General features: G+C 43.4%; 2 protein-coding genes across 5 annotated transcripts in view; both read left to right on the top strand.

Moving 5' to 3' along the window:
* Positions 1-10,657, top strand: part of LOC147430226 (uncharacterized) — a 28,914-nt gene extending 18,257 nt beyond the window's left edge. For 3 of the 4 annotated variants that reach the window (XM_086494729.1, XM_086494728.1, XM_086494730.1), the window contains 12 exons: positions 6,632-6,682; positions 7,300-7,356; positions 7,431-7,551; positions 7,671-7,737; positions 7,929-7,970; positions 8,055-8,160; positions 9,212-9,322; positions 9,410-9,481; positions 9,561-9,662; positions 9,743-9,789; positions 10,140-10,167; positions 10,373-10,657. In XM_086494729.1, the coding sequence (XP_086350855.1) occupies positions 6,632-6,682; positions 7,300-7,356; positions 7,431-7,551; positions 7,671-7,737; positions 7,929-7,970; positions 8,055-8,160; positions 9,212-9,322; positions 9,410-9,481; positions 9,561-9,662; positions 9,743-9,789; positions 10,140-10,167; positions 10,373-10,462 (894 nt within the window). In that variant the 3' untranslated portion in view covers positions 10,463-10,657. Of the gene's footprint in view, positions 1-6,631; positions 6,683-7,299; positions 7,357-7,430; positions 7,552-7,670; positions 7,738-7,928; positions 7,971-8,054; positions 8,161-9,211; positions 9,323-9,409; positions 9,482-9,560; positions 9,663-9,742; positions 9,790-10,139; positions 10,174-10,372 lie in introns of those variants that run through there. The other variant, XR_015185771.1, reaches the window with a different exon arrangement.
* A 330-nt stretch (positions 10,658-10,987) lies between these two features.
* LOC147430225 (uncharacterized) lies at positions 10,988-14,690 on the top strand. The gene has a single exon (XM_086494731.1). It carries the CDS (start codon positions 12,045-12,047, stop codon positions 12,399-12,401), a length of 357 nt encoding a protein of 118 aa, XP_086350857.1. The 5' UTR covers positions 10,988-12,044; the 3' UTR covers positions 12,402-14,690.
* The last annotated feature ends 1,809 nt before the right edge of the window (positions 14,691-16,499 follow it).

The raw sequence follows: 16,499 nt of genomic DNA, 5'->3' as shown, positions 1-16,499 counted from the left end.
TAAAAACATTAAATTCAGCACGCTGTATTACTGGTTTTTGCCCTGTTTCCAGCCATAAACAGTCTCTGAACTGCCCTCTAACAGTGGGACACTGTTCCCAATGGTTCTGGCATCCGTATGGCTGAAAAACAGTCCAAATTCAGCGCATAACCAGCACTGAAAACGCACCTGTACGGTGAGGTTATCACCTTCACCGGTGCCTGCGTTTGGAGCAGCAATTAGCTACTCCTGTTCATGTTCAGAGAGGCTCTTGCCTCAACAAAAACGCATATGACCACACAGTTGTACATGAGTCAAAGGAAGAGCCCTCTTTTGGGGCATCACATTACTGCACATAGGGAAGAGGGAGAGCAGTGTGAGGTGTGCAAGATATGACTTCTTGCACCACACTGTACATGAGAGGGAATGCTTGCAGTCAATAGCTCTTAACCTGTGACAACTTGCAAATGAGGTCCCTCTCAGCTAGAAATTGAGCGCTACCTTCTTCTGCATGAGGAAAGTACACCAGAGAGTGCCACTTGGCACATTTGCAGGCAATTTCTGGCACAAGACTGGCACCACGTGCCAATAGAAAAGAACAGATTGAACAGACTTTTAACCCTTCAATAACAACTGAACTGAAAGAGAGAGACGACACGCGACACGGAGCGGCGGAATTCCACCCCGGAGAGTATTGGCCCCAAACCTTGGTGCCCCTTTCGGTATTTCTTTATATTGCATCAACACAATACAAGCCGGTACTCCAGACTCTGCACCTTCTCCAGGAAGCATGCCAGAGAATGAGCCCTAACCTCATATTTAAAGGCCCTAGGCCCCAAAAGCAGTTTACAGTGAAAAGCCTTCAAACTCAAAAGCATTCGATGCAAAAGCAATGCCAAAAAGCTGCCAGCGTAAATCACGGAAATCCGTACACCCGCCATGTCATCAGTCAGCGCAAAACGTGGAAATCCGTACAGCCTGCCACGTCATCATGTCAAGGCAATTTTCGAAAATTGCCACGTCATTAGCTGCGGATCTTGCTTTATTTTAATCTTTATGTCACTTGGGGCCCTAGCAAAAGCGATGCCAAAAAGCTGCCAGCTTATATCACGGAAATCCGTACACCTGCCACGTCATCAGCCAACGCAAAACGTGGAAATCCATAGTCTTCCACGTCATCATGTCAGGGCAATTTTCAAAAACTGCCACGTCATCAGCTGCGAGGTCTTGCTTTATTTTAATTTGTATGTCACTTGGGGTCCCATCGGACAGGGTCCCCATAAGTTGGTAGGACTTCCTCTGTTACTTGTTCTTCTTAGGGTTTAGGCCCCACGGCCAGCATCTGTAAGTTGGCCCCATTCTTCAAGGCTTTGACACGTCAGCAGTTTGTGACAATTTCCCGTTTCGTGCTTGCCGCTTCACCGGACTGGTTGCCCAATTGACTTTGCAATAGAGTTCTAAAATGTTCCCCTTGTCATTCCGGAGGTAATGGCGTGAACATATTTTATGGTCCAAAATAGCAGTTTCCTAAATTTTAGGGGATGCTTTTGCTGGACTCCCACTGGTCATCTGACCATCTATCCCCACTGGGACCGCATCCAAAAATGCAATGTGGCCCAACTGTCGGGTACTTTCCTTTGGTGATCCCACCTTGGCATTATGTCTTTATTGAGTTCACTTCCTAGTATCCACTAACTTGCTAAGTGCGACGGGGGGACCTACATGATCTTGAACTGAGCCTAGACATCATCTTACTATATGAGTTCCCCGACCAACTTCCCGTCTGCGGGTGAAACTACCGTTCACATTGGCCATACAATGTCCGACCATTTGCAACTTCAAAAAGAGGTTCTCAAAAATAAAACAGAAATAATTGGAAAGAAACCAACAACTAAAGTTAGCAGTTGCCATGTGCTCGTGACATAGTTAAAAGTTACCACGTCCTCGTGACAACATCCAAGGTAATGTCTTTATTGCATGAACATCATGGTAGGGTTCTTGTACGCATGTTTATGCAATTAAAAAATAAAAACACCTCTTTGGTGACGGAGTGGAGGTCCGGTTGGTTGGGACCCCATCACAATGCGATCTCGGCTTTTCTCTATGAAAACCTTCACGACTTTTTGGCCATGTCGAAAAAGTTAGGTTAGGTCGGTAAAAATGTGGAAATGTGTGCACCCAGGCAATCATTCACTGCTCGGTGAACTATTTGACGAATTGACTGGACTGACACGTTCCTCTAACCTAGACCTACATGCTCGTCATGCTAGATGTCCATCATAGTGTAATAAAATATGTCAAAATGTGTGTACAAACCATTTATTCAAGGGGGCTTTAAAACTGGAAAGCTTAGTCTAATGGACTCGTCTGGACATGGAGGTCTTGCGAACAAGCTCACAAAATTGCGGGTGCCAATCCTCCTAGGTTTCAGACACTCCTACCTAGAGATAGGTACAAAATTGGCTCTAGAAGTCGATGAAGCATGTCCACGTGGCACATAGAGCCATGTGCACGTGACAGTTCCATTGACTATCTAACTTTAGGGAGATAAAGAGCACTGCAATCCCAATGGAGGAATAGAGGAGAACACAGAGATTCCAATGGGAGTTGACCTCCTCTTGAGAAATCAAGAGAGGATCATGTCCCGTTTTCGACAGGAGATCTTGAAAAAATGGAGTGTTGACATCACTTGCAAGTTGAAACATGGGCCAAGCAATGATCAAGTACTCGAAGAACTTTGCGTGAAGTGTCTAAAGAACTCACTTGCTCGAAGAGGTTCGTTCACGATGGCGAGACACCGATCATTCACCTCTCAAGTCGACAATGAAGGAGAAAGCAAAGCCAAGTGCATTAAAGTAGAAATTATACTTACAAGACGAGCTTGACGATGCTCTTGAAGAGAAAGTCAATCAGTTGATGAAGAGCACAAAGCACTCTCGAAAGAAGAGCAACTCAGAGAGATATCTCGGCTATCTAGGTCGGAAACCCACTTTCGAAGAGGCTAGTTGTAATGTGCAGCGGAGGTGATTGATGGTGAATGCTTAGGTTGAGTGCTCAGTGTGTACTCAAGGTTCCTTTTATTTCACATGAGAGACTCAAAGATGTGCAATAGACTAGAGAGAGGAGAGAATGGTATTGCGAGTGAAGGTTTTGTGAGAGAGAGAGAGAGAGAGAGAGAGAGAGAGAGAGAGAGAGAGAGAGAGAGAGAGAGAGAGAGAGAGAGAGAGAGAGAGAGAGAGAGAGTAGATTAACACTACATGGTGGGTCCCAAGGGTCCCATAGTTACAAGGAATGGCTATTTTTAGGTCTTCCCATTCCAACTTCCCGTTTTGAATCCCTGTTTCGTGTTTCAGATGTGAGCATCTGGAACAACGAATGGCATTTCATGCTCGTTGCCGTTCCCTGTTCCCCGTTCCAATTTCCCGTTCCAATAACTATGAAGGGCCCCCCTCTGTATCGCTAGAGAGGTATTTGCTATAGATTGCACAAATGTTGATACAATGGTCCTGGATGTTGAGGTGTTGATGGGATCTTGTAGTAGATGCTTGGATCTGCATGGCTAAGGGCTTGAAATGCAAAACACTCGGTTGATTCTGTTGTTGATGTCACAAATGGATGACGTGGCATGACCACTTGGGCAAGACCAACAGTACGGATGCTGTTGTGGACAGGTTGTACGGATTTTTCGCAATCTGTGCTGATTGTTGATGTGGCTGTCGTACGGATTTCCGCGTTATGCGATGACTGTTGATGACGTGGTAGGTTGTATGGAATTTCGTAATTTGTGCTTGCTGCTTTTTGGGACAGATTTTAGACCAGATGCTTTTTGGAATTGACTACTTTTGAGTTAAACAGCTTTTGGGGCATCCCTAATAGACCCAAGGGGCCTCACTCTTCAGAGCATATGGACGCAGAGTCTGAGAGCAGAGGTCCCCTCGAGAGTTGTACTTTGCTCAAAGATTAATATAAAAGAAATATCGAAAGGACGCCAATCTTTTGGGCCAATCTCTCTGGGCACGGAACTACGCCGAGCCGTGTCGACCAAATTAAACCGTGATTTTAAAGTTGTGAAGTATTTTAAGTGATTCTCCCGTGTGTCGTGACAGATTCCCGACTTGGGGTGCCCAAGTCTTGTGACAATGGTATCAAAGCATCAAGCGTGTGCTTTTCTCAAAGCATACCGGTCCTATCAAAGAGCAGACAGGACACTTTGGCACTTCGGAAATTGTTATTAAAGAATCTTCGTGTCCCGACCCCGGACTTATTAGCCACTCTTACCCTTACTTCATCGTGCATCGGGCGCGCTCCCGTCCTCATCGCTCTGTCTTACAGGCGATAGTTCTTGTGGAGAATCTGACAGAGATAACACCTCTCGGTGGGCAGGCAAAGAAAAGTTGAACTCCGATGCGGGAACAAAAGAAAAGAATGAAGAATACGACAAATTTTCGGCAGGATAGTTTGCCAGAAGACCTTTAAGAATCGCTTCAAGGATTGAGAATTTGGATATGTGGCAAAGTTGATCCTCTCAACAAGCTCTATGCGTTGACGCGAACGGATCTTATATCCAACAACTTTGGAAAATTAGGGTTTTTGTAGAAAATTTCAGTATGTGTGGAATCAATGTTTTTGGAAGCTCTTGTTATTTGTGTGCAGATAACTACTAGGAGCGAGGAACATGCATATGAAAGCATTTGGAAGCATGGAGCCGGACATCGACTCTTTTGCAACATATAGGTTAAATCCAACCTAATTTAAGCCTATTTTAAGCTTACCGTTCCGGCCCCCGTTCCCGTTCCGCTTTTCCGGGGGCGGGGGGGCATTTCGAAAACGTTCCGAGGGCCCCCGTTCCCGTTCTCGGTAACTTTGGGAGGTACCATTGTCTTTTTCGAGTAGGCTTTAGACCTTTACCCTAGATTATGGATTTTGAGGATTAGAGTTGCCTAAGGCTCTTTGTACTTGAGCTTAGGCGCCACAGAAAAACTTTTTTGAGAGATAAGAGAGCAGCAAAGCTCAAGCCATCGACATAGAGAACTCTCACAGACTTTTTGGGTGTCACTTCAGCAACTCGAGTGGTTCCAGCAGAGTCCACTTGCCAGACGTCCCGACTCCCACCAAAGGGATGACAATGGACAAGGCTATTGCCATTTGCAGAGTGAGATGTCCACGACCAAAGGACCACGTCCACAACTTCGTCACCACCAACAAATTCAAGCCATCGTCGCATGTCATGGCAAGAACAATGTACGACTTTTGGGGTGTCTCTCCCTCTCAAGGCCCACAATGACATAGATATTGGGATGAGCAAGATTCACAAAGCTTACGATCGTGAGGAGTTTTTTTATTTCTATCTAGTTAGAGGTTTAGTTAGGATGATAAATTTCATATTTGTACCTTTTATGATTAGATGCCAGCATCAATCGTACCTTGATCGGTCTCATGGGCCACCTTGGCCTCTTGAGATATGTTAATAAACATTTATTTCCTCTCTCTCTCTCTCTCTCTCTCACACACACACACACATACACACACACCCCCACAGACATGTGCATGCATGCGTGCTGTATCTCAAAAGGTCAAGGAACATTCTGAAGCAAAGAACCAAGAATTAAGTAGTAGCACAACTAAGCAAGAGTTATTGGATTAGACTGATATCTAACCTCTCTGCCACGTTTACCATACATTGCGCTTGACGCTACGCCTCATACAATCAATTATACAAAAGAGGTTATGCAAGGATCTGTCCAGACAATGGACATGTATGTCTACAAATAGGCTCACAAAGGTTCCAATAGCATATTTCCCAGCTCCAGGCTTTACCAATCAACAGGTTGGCTTCAGGTCGTAGTAGCATGTCAATGTGGAACATTGCGTGTCTATGCACGTGACATGCTTTAGCCCCTCCTTGTTTTAGACAACGTGTTTGCTCTAGCCCTTTCTTCCTCCCATCGCTCCTCCAACTGGTGGAGATTCTTGACTTAGGTGTGTTATCTTTGCCACTTCTCTCCATACATATGTACAGCCCATACTTTCTCATTTGTTCTGGTCGTTTCCGAGCAGCCCGGAGCACCTATGGAACTATCCACTTCCTTGTGGTCTAGCTTCACAATTGGGTCCAGAATCCATTGCATGTGTCTTGACTCTTGACTCATGCCGGCATGATCAATTTTTTTTTCCTGGTTCCACTATCTCTCTATCTCTTCTTTATCCTCTGCTGTCCAGTACTTTTGTTGTGCACTCACATTGGTCTTGTATTTTGATCATCGTTTGGTATATTAAATATTTGCTTCAGCAATAGATTGGGGCTCCTTTCTGTGTTTGGCCTTTAACTATGTTGTAGCTCATCGCATGGCGATGGGAAAGAAATTACACTAACACATCTTGAGCAAGATTGAATTTGACACAGCAAAAGCAAATGTAGTTTGTGGCATGCTTTTGTTTATAATCTTGTTCTATGGCATGGAATATAGCTCATCACATGGCGACGGGAAAGAAATTACACTAACACATCTTGAGCAAGATTGAACTTGACACAACAAAAGCAAATGTAGTTGATTACATATAGTTTGTGGCATGCTTTTGTTTATATTCTTGTTCTATGGCATGGAATGTAGCTCTAGTGGGAGCTCTGACTGAAGCTATTTAATTTTCTCAGGTTTCTCTGTTGCATCTAGCTGACATCACAGAAGAAGGTGTTACTTTTCAGGTGTGTTCATTTTCAGAACGAGGATCATGCATTTAAAGTGCATATAGTTGTGAGTTGCAGTTGGCAAGCGAAAAATCCTTTTTTTTGAGGGATGATGCAAAGCAGATAGGCTCTTTTGTTTTGCAGTCGATTTTGCATATGCTACTAGATACCTGTAGTAGTAGTTACATTTGTAAGGTTAGACATCACGAATGAAGTTTATTGATAGATGTTATAAGACCACAGCATAACCTTGCAAACTTAAGAAGACCAAAATGAGATAAGAGATACAGTAAACAAATAGATTGAATTAATTGCATATGCAAAGGAAACCAAAGTCAGTTATTCATGTGGCAGCTAGATTTAGGTAGGCAGAGAATACAGATGCGTGGAAAACCTATTTACCTTGTGTGTGGTCCTTACAATGATCGAGACAGTTCATTTAAGATCTTATTTCAGAATTCTAACTTTGCCAAATTTTAAATGGAGATGTATTATTAATCAAATTCGCACTCGCTAGGTGTGTCAGTAAGTTTTTCTTTAGAAATCAGCATCTGAATTTCAATGCTCTTTGCTTATATTCAAAAAACAGTATTTTTATTAATAGGTGACAGATTTGGTGTTATCTTAATTTGTAGTCGCCTGTGGACGGAAAGCCAATGCTCTTGACACCAGAGGAGTCAATCACTATTCAAGTAAGCTACTTGAGTGTTAGTTCCTACTCATCTTGTAGTTTGACATCATCTGATAAGCAGCAATCTTCCTGTAGAATAAGATTGGAGCCGACATAATCATGGCCCTCGATGATGTAGTGAAGACTACAACAACAGGGCCTAGGGTTGAGGAGGCTATGTATCGAACTCTCCGGTGGATGAAGCGATGTATCAAAGGTGCAGCCATAAGCTTTATCTTTTATGATTCTGTATTTGTCTTGTGGTGGTACCATCTTGTGGTGGTGGCCCTGTGTGTTCTTTAACGCCTTTTCATGATACTCTTATGTATTTGGCAGCACATAAGAGACCAACCGAGCAGAACCTCTTTGGTATTGTCCAAGGGGGCCTAGATCCACAGCTGAGGTAAATTTGACTTAATGAAAAGAAGAATGCTTTGGCACTGTGTCTACCTATGGCAAGGATGCCAAGCATGAAAAGGATACCAAGCATGAACAAAAAATGATTCAAAGACGAGAATTATGGGAGATTGTTTTACTGCTTGGAATGCAGATCTTTATTACAAGACTGACACAAATTGTACCATTTGAATGCAGAGATATTTGTGTGAAGGGTCTTGTAGCACTTGATCTTCCTGGGTAAAGCTTTGGTTTCTGAAATGCTTGAATCTGCCTTGAGTTAGTTGTTCAATTCTCATGGTTTAATAAGTTTCTACCCAGTAGATATGCTATTGGGGGTCTTGCAGGTGGAGAAGAGAAGGATTCTTTTTGGAGAGTTGTAGCACAATGCACTGCAGGATTACCTGAGGACAAACCACGTTATGTGATGGTATGTGTATATTCTTTATGTGATGGTCTCCAATTTAGCTAGGTGGGGCCAACCGATGGCAGATGCACCTGTTATGCAATAAGGCACTATGAATCTTTCAGTGTTCCAGTATACTTTTTTAAGCGTCCGTAACTTATGAGAGACATTTGGAGCGAAACTTTTGATGCTGGTAAATCGTCCTTGCCAACCTTTGATATGCTTGTTGTGAATTTTGCTTTGGGAACTAGGTAGAACCCGATTAATCTTCTTGTTTTCTACTGCATTTTAAATGCATTTGCATTTTGGTTAGCTATGAATTCTTGAATAGCATGCTCAAGTGGAGTTTATGAGGGCTATAGAATTCTCATTAACTTTATCCTGGTGAGATTTAAAGTTTGATTCTAGAATCATTGAGTCATTCATTATACTAACAAAATTTTGACCTATATTCACATTAATTTCACACAAAGTGGAATCAATGAATCTTTTTCTGTACTGATATAATGAGCTAGATGTATAATGTCTTGGTTTCATTTCAGACCTCAGAAGGATGATTTGTAAATGGAATTTCGTGCTTTTAATTGATTACTGCCTTTTTGGGGAGGGATGCTCTTCTGTTGCAATTGAATGAATTTGAGAGCCTTGTTTTGTGGTGCAGGTGCGGTTGAGAAAGATGGGCCTATGCTTATTTTTTGTTTGTGTTTTTTTGTAATGGGGTATTGATTATTTAAGATGTACGTATGCTATTGTAACTGCTAGAGGCTGGGTAGAGTTGGTACTTGAGTGGTTTAACATTGGTGTATGAGCTTGGGGAGTGTTTTTTGCCCCTTGGCTTGGCTCATCCTTGTTGTAGATAGATTTTGTCAGCAGTTGCTGACAAATGTTGTGCCTTTGCTGCTCATTTGATGGAGGGTTAGCGCCTGATGTGACATATTTTAGGCTATCCTTGAAAAAAGCCAACTCACCCTGGTTCCCTTCTCCATCTGAGTTTTTTTTTGATTCACTGTGTATGAGGAATTGAACTCTTTTCAGCCAAAAAAGGCAGGTTTTCAGTTTGTTGTTGCTTTGGCAGGGGGTTGGCTTTCCTCTTGATATAGTGGTTTGTAGTGCGTTGGGAGCAGATATGTATGACTGTGTATATCCTACCCGCACTGCACGCTTCGGAACAGCGCTTGTACCTGAGGTTGGACTTTTGAGCTTCTTAAAAGCTGCATCATAAAAAAATGATATTTTGCAAGCATGAATTTTGTATTGTTTCTCATATATTCAGGGTGTCTTGAAGTTGAAGCATGCATCAATGGCAACCGATTTTCGCCCATTGGATGACACTTGCTCATGTATGGTATGTGCTTAGGCCTTCCATTGCTTTTTAAAGGTTGGTGGGGAAAACGAAAAATGAAGCTATCTTTGACGTCATGAAGGTTTGCAAGCGTTACACAAGAGCCTATCTGCACAGTTTAGTCACTAAAGAGGCAATGGGATCGCAGTTGGTGTCGTATCACAATGTGGCTTACATGATGAAGGTGTGTACATTTGTTTTACAATTCTTTCTCTTGGAATGTATTGCCATATGTAATCCTATGATGCTACTTTTGCATAATAGTTGAGTCGAGATCTGCATGATTCGATTCTTCAGGGTCGATTTCCAGAGTAAGTATTTTCTCACCTCTAGTATTTACTGATACTCTTTGTGAGCAGTAAGAATGTTTAATAAAAATTGTGGAGTAATATCCTATGTCGTTACTGTTGTGCATGTTTCATGTGTACATGCATCAAGTGCTTGTTGATCACTTAACACTTGTTTAATATGTAAAGCTTGAGCTCAAACTTAAAACACTCAAGAAAGTCTGTCAAAAAATGTGTTTTTGTATGGGTTCATACTTGTAATTAAGCATAGTTGTCACAAAACTATCTTTTGAGTTCATTGCACTTTCTGGTGGGCTTGGTGTGATGCATATATACAAGTGCCTTACAGTTTGATATTTTTTATACGACTTCAGGTTTGTTCAGGAGTTTCTTCGGAAACAGGTGAGGCTTTACTCTCTCGGTGTACGGTTTTTGGAAACAAAATTGCTGCGGCTGATCAGTTACTTATTAGGAACTAAATGATTGATTTGATTGGAGTTTCTGACTAATGCATACTTAACGCGGAACTCTTTTTGTTCGGAGTGTTTTTTTTTTTTTTTTTTTTTTTTGGAAGCGATTCAATTTGAGGTTTTCTGGCATGTTCCAGTTTCCTCTTGGAGATGTACCGGAGTGGGTGTGCAATGCTATGGAGGTGGCAGGAATAGACATTTCCATGTGTTGTGCCCCTTTAAAGTGACACTGATGGCCTATTTTTGTAGTTTCATCTAGCAGGTGACCATTTTTTCAAATTTTTGGCTCACCTCAATCACACCAATCTATTGATGTAGTCTTGGGAGGAGCCTGAAAACAGGTTTTATTCCCACATTGTAACATATTGAGTGCCATTGGCTGCTAACCAGTAAATTCAGCAATATGTGTCTCATTCGGACCAGTGATCAGCAAATCATCCACATATATATAGAACAACAAAAGTAACACTCTCTGAGAAAATACGAGATGTTGAGATGATTTCAGTTCGCTCTTCAACTAAGCTAGCCATATGAAACTTGGGGGTCTTTTTCAAACAGAAAGGACATAACCCTTTGATATAGAATGAGATTTATGATTGATGAACATTTCTTTTGGTTTTTACCCATTGGTCTCTTTCTTTCATAATCAGCTAATTATATTTTAACCTTCAATTAAGTTGTGCACATCGGATTAATAACATTCACGCAAGCTTCTTATTAGTGCTGGAGGTATTACTATTCTAGGGAGACAATTTGGTCCACACTCCTGATGTACCTTTGTCAGAGCTCACGCCTCAGCGAGGTGAGGCTTTTGTGCGTCAGCATCGATAACTATCTCATCGTGGTCTTTCACAAGAACTTGGGATGCAATTTTAAGGGCTGGACTAGTAGATGGACTACATGCTCTGTTGTTTGGAAGGGCCTTCGATATTTGGCACCGTTTTCTCTTTTTGACTTATGCAATGGCCATTGTCTTTACACCGTTTGTTTCTTCATGCGGACTACTAGACACTCAGAGGCTTTGCATTTTTTTCCCTGATGCACCATTCCTTTACTTGAGCCACTGCAAGATCATGAGATATGACACCAACAAGATAGATGTCCGGATTCCAAAGTAAGGGTTGGGAACGAAGGTGACTTTCTATCACGAGCATTTTCGTCATAGTATAGATGGTTGATTCATGATTTGTCTGAGAGACATTGACAAACATATCGCTCACGAGTTTAGATGTGCTATTTGCTAGCAGAGTTGTTGGAGATAGAGGATTGGTATGCCCCCATTTGCCAAAATTTTGATTAATTCGTTAGCTATACTCACATTTAAAAATCTCGAATGTCCTTCATCCATGTGGCATGGACTTTCAAACGACAACCCTCCTTCGCTTTTTTAATGGCCCAATGTGGATTTATAGATCGACGACCAGCCTGGTCTTTGCTTCTTCATCAAGCGACTTTGAAGAGAGTATGCATGCTGGTCTTCATCAATAACGCCTTTGCAGCAGAGAAACCAGCAGAATTGCAGCCTTTCAGCGGAGCAGGAAGAGTTGCAGGCTTCTAGCGGGCGGTTTTCTCAGTCTTTTTGTGCCCCACCCCCCCTTTTTTTTTTGGTCTGTGCTTTGCTTTCATTCTTGGTACCTTCATGAAAGCACAAGATGGGCTTCCGTCTGAAATGTCATCACTTGGAATGTGTCGATTGTGCAAGGAAGCACTACACTGCTCTCACCAGATGCAAAGGGAAGCTCTCTATCCAGATGCAATCACCTATGCTTGCACCTTGAAGGCTTGCGGCCTTACGCAAGATGTTGTGACATGGGTGAGAAAATTCACAATGAGATTCCTAGTCGGGCTGTTCGAGAAAGAGGTGGCGCTTTGGTTGATGTGTATGCCAAATGTGAAGGGAAGGCCAGATGCTTGCGTTTCAATGCTTTGGTCGATATGTATGCCAAATGTGGTGCCATTGCAAAAGGACCAAAAGTTCTTGATGGGTATCCTCTCTTGAATGTTGTCACTGGCAGGATATGCCCAACATGGCTATGGCAAAGAAGCTCTGGGTTGTTTTCACCAGTTCCAAAGGCAAGGCTTCTCTCCAAATGCAATAACTTTTGCTTGCACCTTGAAGTGCTGTGGCCTTACACGAGTCCTTCACATGGGCAAGAGAATTCGTGATGAGATTGCTAGTCAAGGGCCAAATGCTGGTGCCCTCACGAAAGCACAAAAGGTCTTGTTGGGCATCCTCTCTCAAATGCAAGATATGCACAACCTGGCTAGGAAGCTATGAGCTGTTTTAACTGATGCAAAGGGAATACCTTTCTCCTTTTTTGGCACCTTGAAGGCATGTGGCCTCACACAAAACCTTCACATGTGCGAGACTATTAACAATGAAATTGCTAGTCAGGGGCTGTTGGAGGAAGATGTCATGCGTTGCAGTGCTTTGGTTGAAGTGTATGCCAAATGCGGGTGCCCTCATGAACGCATTGATCGCAGGATATGCCCAACATGGCTGCGGCAACGAAGCTCTGGACTGTTTTCGCCAGTTGTGAAGGGAAGGCCTGTGGCCTTACACAAGATGTTGCTACTTGGGGGCTGTTGTTGCAGAAAGATGTGCTTGTTCAATATGTATGCTAAATGTGGTGCTGTCACAAAAGCACGAAAAGTTCGTGATGGGCATCCTCTCCGGAATAACGTCACTTTGAACGTATCGATTACAGGATATGCCCAATATGCATGTGGCAAGGAAGCTATGGGCTGCTTTAACCAGATGCAAAGGGAAGGCGTTTCTCTATGTGGCTTTTGGCAAAAATTTCACATGGACAAGAGAATGCACGATGAGATTGCTAGTTAGGGGCTATCAGAGAAAGATGTCGTGTCACGGTGGTTTGGTCGATATGTATGCGAAATGCAGGTGTCCTCACATCACCATGAAATGTCTTGATGGGCATCCCCTCCGGAATGTCATTATTTAAAATATGTCTATTGTAGGATATGCCCAATACAACTGTTTCAAGGAATTTTGGGGCTGTTCTTACGAGTTGCGAAAGAAAGGCTACACTTCAGATGATATCAATTTGCTTGCACCTTGAAGGCCTGTGGCCTTATGCATGACCTTCACATGGGTGAGAGAATTGATGATGAGATTGCTAGTCACAGGCTGTTACAGAAACATGTGCTTGGCGGTGCTTTGGTTGATATGTAGGCCAAAGGTAGTGCTGTTCTGAAAGCACAAAAAGTTCTCAGTGCGCATCCTCTTCAGAATGTCGTCACTTGCAATGTATTGATTGCAAGATATTCCTAGCATGGCTGTGGCAGGGAAGCTATGGGCTGTTTTAACCGAATGCGAAGGGAAGGCCTTTCTCCATGTGGCTTTCTGCAAAAATTTTACATGGACCAGAGAATTCATGAAGAGGTTGCTAGTTTGGGGCTTTTGGGCAAGTTGTCATGCGTTGTGGTGCTTTGGTCGATATGTATGCCAAATGGGGGTGCCCTCACAAACCACGAAAGTTCTTGGATGGGTATCCTTTCTGGAATATCAAGATATGCCCAACTTGGTTGTGGCAGGGAAGCTCTAGGATGTTTTCACTAGTTCCTAAGGCAGGACCTCTCTCTAGACGCAGTCACTTCTACCTGCACCTTGAAGGCCTGTGGAGATGTTCACATGGTGAGAGAACTCTTGTTAATACTGCTAGTCATGGGTTGTTGCTGTAGGTCTCTTGATGGGCATCGCTTCTTGAATGTCATCATTGAGAATGCGATGATTGACCCTAAAGGCTTATGGCCTTATGCTAGACACATGAGGGAGAATACTTGATAATGTTGATAGTCGTGGGCTGTTGTTGCAGGTCTTGATGGGCATCTCTGAATCTGTGATTGTAGGATATGCACAACATGGTTGTGGCAAGGAGGCTATGGGTTGTTTTAACCAGATGCAAAGGGAAGACCTTTCTCCAATTTTTGCACCTTGAAAGCATCTGGCCTTATGCAAGACCTTCACATGGGCCAAAGAGTTTGCGATGAGATGGAGAAAGATGACGTGCGTTGCGTACTTTGGTCAAGGAAGCCCCAACATGGCTATGGCAAGGAAGCCCTTGATTGTTTTAACCAGATGTGCAGTGAGGGTTTGTTAGAGAACTCTTTTAGGAGGATATGCCCAACAAGGGCTGTTGGCTAAGGAAGCTTTGAATTGTTTTTGTTGGACGCAACACCAGGGCACCTTGGGAACAAAAGGGCACGTGAAAGTGTCGATTCTTTACTGATACTGACAATGCAGTGAAACGAACACATTGAAAATTTCACGTTGCCTTGGGAATGACATTTTCACGTATTAGCAAAGTTGGGGAGGACTTTGCAAACTCCCCAACATGAATGTTCTCTTTTTTTTTCTCAAACATAAGAAGCAACATCTAATTCAAGAAAACATATTACAAATGATGTAAATCATCAATTAAATAATTTCTAGCCCTTATGATCCTTTGGCAAGGTACGTATCAATATAGCACATCATGATTACGTATTAGACATGGTACCAAGTTAAAAACAAAGTAACACATTATGAAGTAGAGCAACACCTCTCTCTCTCTCTCTCTCTCTCTCTCTCTCTCCAGGTCGCGTAGGGGACGACGCATAGCAGAGGTGAGGCCAAGGCAACTCAGGCGAACAGTTAGGCTGTGCGCACTTGCATCTGGACTGGTCGCAGGTGAGTTGGAGGAGGTAGTGCACCTGCCTTGGTCAGCGAGGGCGAAGGGGAGAGCAATACGCAGGTGGCTTGGAGGCACACGCAGTCAGCTCCTCTCTCTCTATCGCCTAAGGTTGTCTATCGTGAGCTTCATTGCGTAAGGTTGCTTATCGCCCATCGCCTAAGGTTGTCTATCGCGAGCTGTTGAGTTAGCCGATCGCCTAAGGTTGCCTATCGCGTGTTATTGAGTTAGCCTATCGCTTAAGGTTGCCCATCTCTATATCGCCTAAGGTTGTCGGTTGCTGCTTCTTCATGCGCGAGAAATTTCCCAAAAGGCGCGTCAGTTGCCGGAGTTTGGTTCACGCGCACGTCAGTTGTTGCTCCTTCACACGCGCGTCAGTTGTTGATCCTTTACGTGTGCGTCAGCCTGAAGAGTCTTAATACGATCTCCATTCTCCATCAGCTTGTAGCAGGGGTCGCCACATTTGCGGGTCGGGTTCGATGGATCCGCCTACCGAAGGGGAAGGGCCGGGTGTAGATAGCTACACCACCCCAAAAAAAACAACAGCTACATTTAAACGGAGAAACAGAGATACTGTACTATCACCAGGATCATTACAAGTGGGGAAAAGGATGCAATAATCGATGAGCTAAAAGGAGAACTTGCGGCTTGCAAATCTGCAACTAAGGAGAAGGGAGACGACCAACCTTCGGTGTTGAAGGACCTTGAGGACATGAAGGATCAGATGAAAACTCTATGGAAAGGAGATGAACAAAAATTGAAAACGGCATCTTCATGGGTGGAACGTCTTGTGAAGACACAAGAAAAGGTTGATGAAGCAGAGAAATGGATTGAGGATGCGAAGAAAGGGAAGGCCCAGATGCTCGAGACCACACCTACTTCTACCAATATTAATATGACCATTGAGGAAGAGCAGAAAAGGAAGACTCGGGCTCTGCATGTGCGGGTCACAAGAGTCAAAGAGAAAGAGAATGTAGATGAAGAAGTGAAGGAACTGCTACAACGCATGGGCATCACAGAGTCTACTCACACAAGTGCATGGAGAGTCGGCAAGAAAGGAATCGATGAGAAGGGAAACGTAAAGGATAGGGCACTTATTCTCCGATTCTCGAATATAGAAATAAGGAAAGAATTTCTAAAAAAGAGGCCAACTCTTAAGAAAACCGGTATTTTCCTGGGAGATGACCTTACATTGGCACAAGTGACACACATGCAAGAGTTGATGCCAGAGATCAGGGCAGCAAGGAAAAGGGGAAAATCACCTTTTATAGAGGAGGGAAAGTAGTGGTTCTGGAAAAGCTCTCAGCATGACGGTGCGAGACCTATGGGGCGACGCTCCGGATAGCGGCGTGGAATTGTAATGGATCATATAGGCTAGATGTAGGTGCCTTTGAAGATAGCTTTAGGGACAGAGACATAGTTTTCTACTAAAGACACACCAGATACCGGGATAGCGTATGCCACATGTGAAGGGTTATTTATGGGAAACAGCTGGTCGACCAGACGAGATCTCTACAGGGTAGCCGGGGTTCAGGAGTAGCAGCAGTCTTATTTAAGGAGGAGCTGAAACCAC

The sequence above is a fragment of the Adiantum capillus-veneris genome, chromosome 22, assembly GCF_014529385.1.
Source record: "Adiantum capillus-veneris isolate H3 chromosome 22, ASM1452938v2, whole genome shotgun sequence".
NCBI classification, from domain to species: Eukaryota; Viridiplantae; Streptophyta; class Polypodiopsida; order Polypodiales; family Pteridaceae; genus Adiantum; species Adiantum capillus-veneris.
This window is presented reverse-complemented; position numbering and strand designations above follow the sequence as displayed.

Excerpts from the sequence above, each read along its gene's own strand:
- LOC147430225 (XM_086494731.1), top strand. The coding sequence starts at position 12,045 with ATGGGTGAGAAAATTCACAATGAGATTCCTAGTCGGGCTGTTCGAGAA.